The sequence below is a fragment of the Oncorhynchus clarkii genome, chromosome 13, assembly GCF_045791955.1.
Source record: "Oncorhynchus clarkii lewisi isolate Uvic-CL-2024 chromosome 13, UVic_Ocla_1.0, whole genome shotgun sequence".
Lineage (NCBI taxonomy): Eukaryota > Metazoa > Chordata > Actinopteri > Salmoniformes > Salmonidae > Oncorhynchus > Oncorhynchus clarkii.
In genome coordinates, this window is record NC_092159.1 from 386 (window position 1) to 5,000 (window position 4,615).

Genomic DNA, 4,615 nt, shown 5'->3' on the forward strand with positions numbered 1-4,615 from the left:
AGGAGAGGGGTCAGGGGTTAGGAGAGGGGTCAGGGGGGTTAGGAGAGGGGTCAGGGGTTAGGAGAGATCAGGGGGGTTAGGAGAGGGGTCAGGGGTTAGGAGAGATCAGGGGTTAATAGTGGTCAGGGGTTAGGAGAGCTCAGGGGTTTGGAGAGGTCAAGGGTTAGGAGAGGTCAGGAAAGGTGACTTTTTCCATCTCTTTCTCCACATGAAGGTTAGAGTTTAGGGGCGAGTGAGAGGTCAGGGGTTGGAGGAGAGGTCAGGGGTTAAAGGTGACATACTTGGGCCCTGTCCTTCTTGGCTCTTTCCATCTCTTTCTCCAGAAACTGAACCAGATCCTTCAGGTTCCTCTGACCAGAGTAGGCTACCACCTGGAGAGAGATACAGCAAAGGACCTTGTGAAGATGCTGGCGGAAACAGGTACAAAAGTATCTATATCCACAGTAAAACGAGTCCTATATCAACATAACCTGAAAGGCCGCTCAGCAAGGAAGGAGCCCCTGTTCCAAAACCGCCATAAAAAAGACAGACTACGGTTTGCAACTGCACATGGGGACAAAGATCTTACTTTTTGGAGAAATGTCCTCTAGTCTGATGAAACAATAATAGAACTGTTTGGCCATAATGACCATCGTTACGTTTGGAGGAAAAAGGGGGAGGCTTGCAAGCCGAAGAACACCATCCCAACCGTGAAGCACGAGGGTGGCAGCATCATGTTGTGGGGGTGGTTTGCTGCAGGAGGGACTGGTGCACTTCACAAAAATTATGGCATCATGATGGAGGAAAATGCTGTGGATATATTGAAGCAACATCTCAAGACATCAGTGAGGAAGTTAAAACTTGGTCACAAATGGGTCTTCCAAATGGACAATGACCCCAAGCATACTTCCAAAGTTATGTCAAAATGGCTTAAGGACAACAAAGTCAAGGTATTGGAGTGGCCATCACAAAGCCCTGACCTCAATCCCATAGAACATTTGTGGGCAGAACTGAAAAAGTGTGTGCGTGCAAGGAGGCAGCTCTGTCAGGACACCAGCTCTGTCAGGAGGCCTACAAACCTGACTCAGTTACACCAGCTCTGACAGGAGGCCTACAAACCTGACTCAGTTACACCAGCTCTGTCAGGAGGCCTACAAACCTGACTCAGTTACACCAGCTCTGTCAGGAGGCCTACAAACCTGACTCAGTTACTCCAGCTCTGTCAGGAGGCCTACAAACCTGACTCAGTTACTCCAGCCAGCTCTGTCAGGAGGCCTACAAACCTGACTCAGTTACACCAGCTCTGTCAGGAGGCCTACAAACCTGACTCAGTTACACCAGCTCTGTCAGGAGGCCTACAAACCTGACTCAGTTACACCAGCTCTGACAGGAGGCCTACAAACCTGACTCAGTTACACCAGCTCTGTCAGGAGGAATGGGCCAAAATTCACCCAACTTATTGTGTGAAGCTTGTGGAAGGCTACCCGAAACACTTGACCCAAGTTAAACAATTTAAAAGGCAATGCTACCAAATACTAATTGAGTGTCTGTAAACTTCTGACCCACTGGGAATGTGATGAAAGAAATAAAAGCTGAAATAAATCATTCTCTCTATTATTCTCACATTTCACGATCTTAAAATAAAGTGGTGATCCTAACTGACCTAAAACGGGGAATTTTTACTAAGATTAAATGTCAGGAATTTGTATTTGGCGAAGGTGTATGTAAACTTCTGACTTCAACTGTATAATGTGTATATATAATGTGTATATATAGTGTGTATAAAGTGTATATATAGTGTGTATATATAGTGTGTATAATGTGTATAATATAGTGTGTACATATAGTGTGTATATATAGTGTGTATATAATGTGTGTATATATAGTGTGTATATATAGTGTGTATATATAGTGTATATAGTGTGTATATATAGTGTGTATATAATGTGTGTATATATAGTGTGTATATATAGTGTGTATAATGTGTGTATATATAGTGTGTATATATAGTGTGTATAATGTGTGTATATATAGTGTGTATAATGTGTGTGTGTGTATATATAGTGTGTATAATGTGTGTATGTGTATATATAGTGTGTATAATGTGTGTATATATAGTGTGTATAGTGTGTATATAATGTGTGTATATATAGTGTTTATATATAGTGTGTATAATGTGTGTATATATAGTGTATATAGTGTGTATATATAGTGTGTATAGTGTGTATATATAGTGTGTATATAATGTGTGTGTATATATAGTGTGTATATAATGTGTATATATAGTGTGTATAATGTGTGCATAATGTTTGTGTATATAGTGTGTATATATAGTGTGTATAATGTGTGTATATATAGTGTGTATATATAGTGTTTATATATAGTGTGTATATATAGTGTGTATAATGTGTGTATATATAGTGTGTATATATAGTGTTTATATATAGTGTGTATATATAGTGTGTATAATGTGTGTATATATAGTGTGTATATATAGTGTTTATATATAGTGTGTATAATGTGTGTATATATAGTGTGTATAATGTGTGTATATAGTGTGTATAATGTGTGTATATATAGTGTGTATATATAGTGTGTATATTGTGTATATATAGTATATATAGTGTGTATATAGTGTGTATATATAGTGTGTATAGTGTGTATAGATAGTGTGTATATATAGTGTGTATATATAATGTGTATAGTGTGTATATATAGTGTGTATATAGTGTGTATAGTGTGTATATATAGTGTGTATATATAGTGTGTATATATAGTGTGTATATTGTGTATATATAGTATATATAGTGTGTATATAGTGTGTATATATAGTGTGTATAGTGTGTATAGATAGTGTGTATATATAGTGTGTATATATAATGTGTATAGTGTGTATATATAGTGTATAAATATTGTGTATATATAATGTGTATATATAGTGTGTATATATAGTGTGTATAGTGTGTATAAATAGTGTGTATAATGTGTGTATATATAGTGTGTATATATAGTGTGTATAGTGTGTATATATAGTGTGTATATATAGTGTGTATAGTGTGTATATATAATGTGTATATATAGTGTGTATATATAGTGTATATAGTGTGTATAGTGTGTATATATAGTGTGTATATATAGTGTGTATAGCGTGTATATATAGTGTGTATATATAGTGTGTATATAATGTGTGTGTGTGTGTATGTGTGTGTGTGTGTGTGTGTGTGTGTGTGTGTGTGTGTGTGTGTGTGTGTGTGTGTGTGTGTGTGTGTGTGTGTGTGTGTGTGTGTATGTATATAATGTGTGTATATATAGTGTGTATATATAGTGTGTATAATGTGTGTGTATAAAGTGTATAATGTGTGTGTGTGTGTGTGTGTGTGTGTGTGTGTGTGTGTGTGTGTGTGTATATAGTGTGTATATATAGTGTGTATATATAGTGTGTATAATGTGTGTGTGTGTATATATAGTGTGTATATATAGTGTGTATATATAGTGTGTATATATAGTGTGTATAATGTGTGTATAATGTGTGTATATATAGTGTGTATAGTGTGTATATAATGTGTGTATATATAGTGTTTATATATAGTGTGTATATATAATGTGTATATATAGTGTGTATAATGTTTGCATAATGTTTGTGTATATAGTGTATATAATGTGTGTATATATAGTGTGTATATATAATGTGTATATATAGTGTGTATAATGTGTGCATAATGTTTGTGTATATAGTGTGTATATATAGTGTGTATAATGTGTGTATATATGTAGTGTGTATATATAGTGTGTATATATAGTGTGTATATATAGTGTGTATAGTGTGTATATATAGTGTGTATATAATGTGTATATTTAGTGAATATAGTGTGTGTATATAGTGTGTATATATAGTGTGTATAGTGTGTATAAATAGTGTGTATAATGTGTGTTTATATAGTGTGTATAGTGTGTATATATAGTGTGTATAGTGTGTATATATAATATGTATATATAGTGTGTATAGTGTGTATATATAGTGTGTATATATAGTGTGTATATATAGTGTGTATATTGTATATATAGTGTGTATATATAGTGTGTATATATAGTGTGTATATACAGTGTATATTTAGTGCATATAGTGTGTATATATAGTGTGTATAGTGTGTATAAATAGTGTGTATAATGTGTGTATATATAGTGTGTATAGTGTGTATAGTGTGTATATATAGTGTGTATAGTGTGTATATATAGTGTGTATATATAATGTGTATAGTGTGTATATATAATGTGTATATATAGTGTGTATATATAATGTGTATATATAGTGTGTATATATAATGTGTATATATAGTGTGTATATATAGTGTGTATAGTGTGTATAAATAGTGTGTATATATACTGTGTATAGTGTGTATATATAATGTGTATATATAGTGTGTATAGTGTGTATATATAATGTGTATATATAGTGTGTATATATAGTGTGTAAAATGTGTGTACCCTCTCTGCGTGCAGCGCGGGGAACAGGCGGAGGGCGGGGTAGCGTTCTCTCATCGACAGGTTGAAGTCATTGGCCGAGGCGTCGATGCGAGCGATGACAACTTCCTCTCTGTCCAGGAAGTGAAGGGCTAACTCCTCCCACAGTGGGAAC

The 4,615-nt window shown here is 34.7% G+C and overlaps 1 protein-coding gene across 1 annotated transcript in view; it reads right to left on the bottom strand.

Moving 5' to 3' along the window:
- Positions 1 to 281: 281 nt before the first annotated feature.
- Positions 282 to 4,615, bottom strand: part of LOC139424167 (protein disulfide-isomerase-like) — a gene marked incomplete at its 3' end in the record, with an annotated part of 56,501 nt that continues 52,167 nt past the window's right edge. Inside the window, exons 9-10 of the mRNA XM_071175849.1 lie at positions 4,465 to 4,615; positions 282 to 371 (exon numbers count right to left, since the gene is read on the bottom strand). The exon at positions 4,465 to 4,615 is cut by the window's right edge and continues 31 nt beyond it. Of these exons, the coding sequence (XP_071031950.1) occupies positions 282 to 371; positions 4,465 to 4,615 (241 nt within the window). The remainder of the gene's footprint in view (positions 372 to 4,464) is intronic.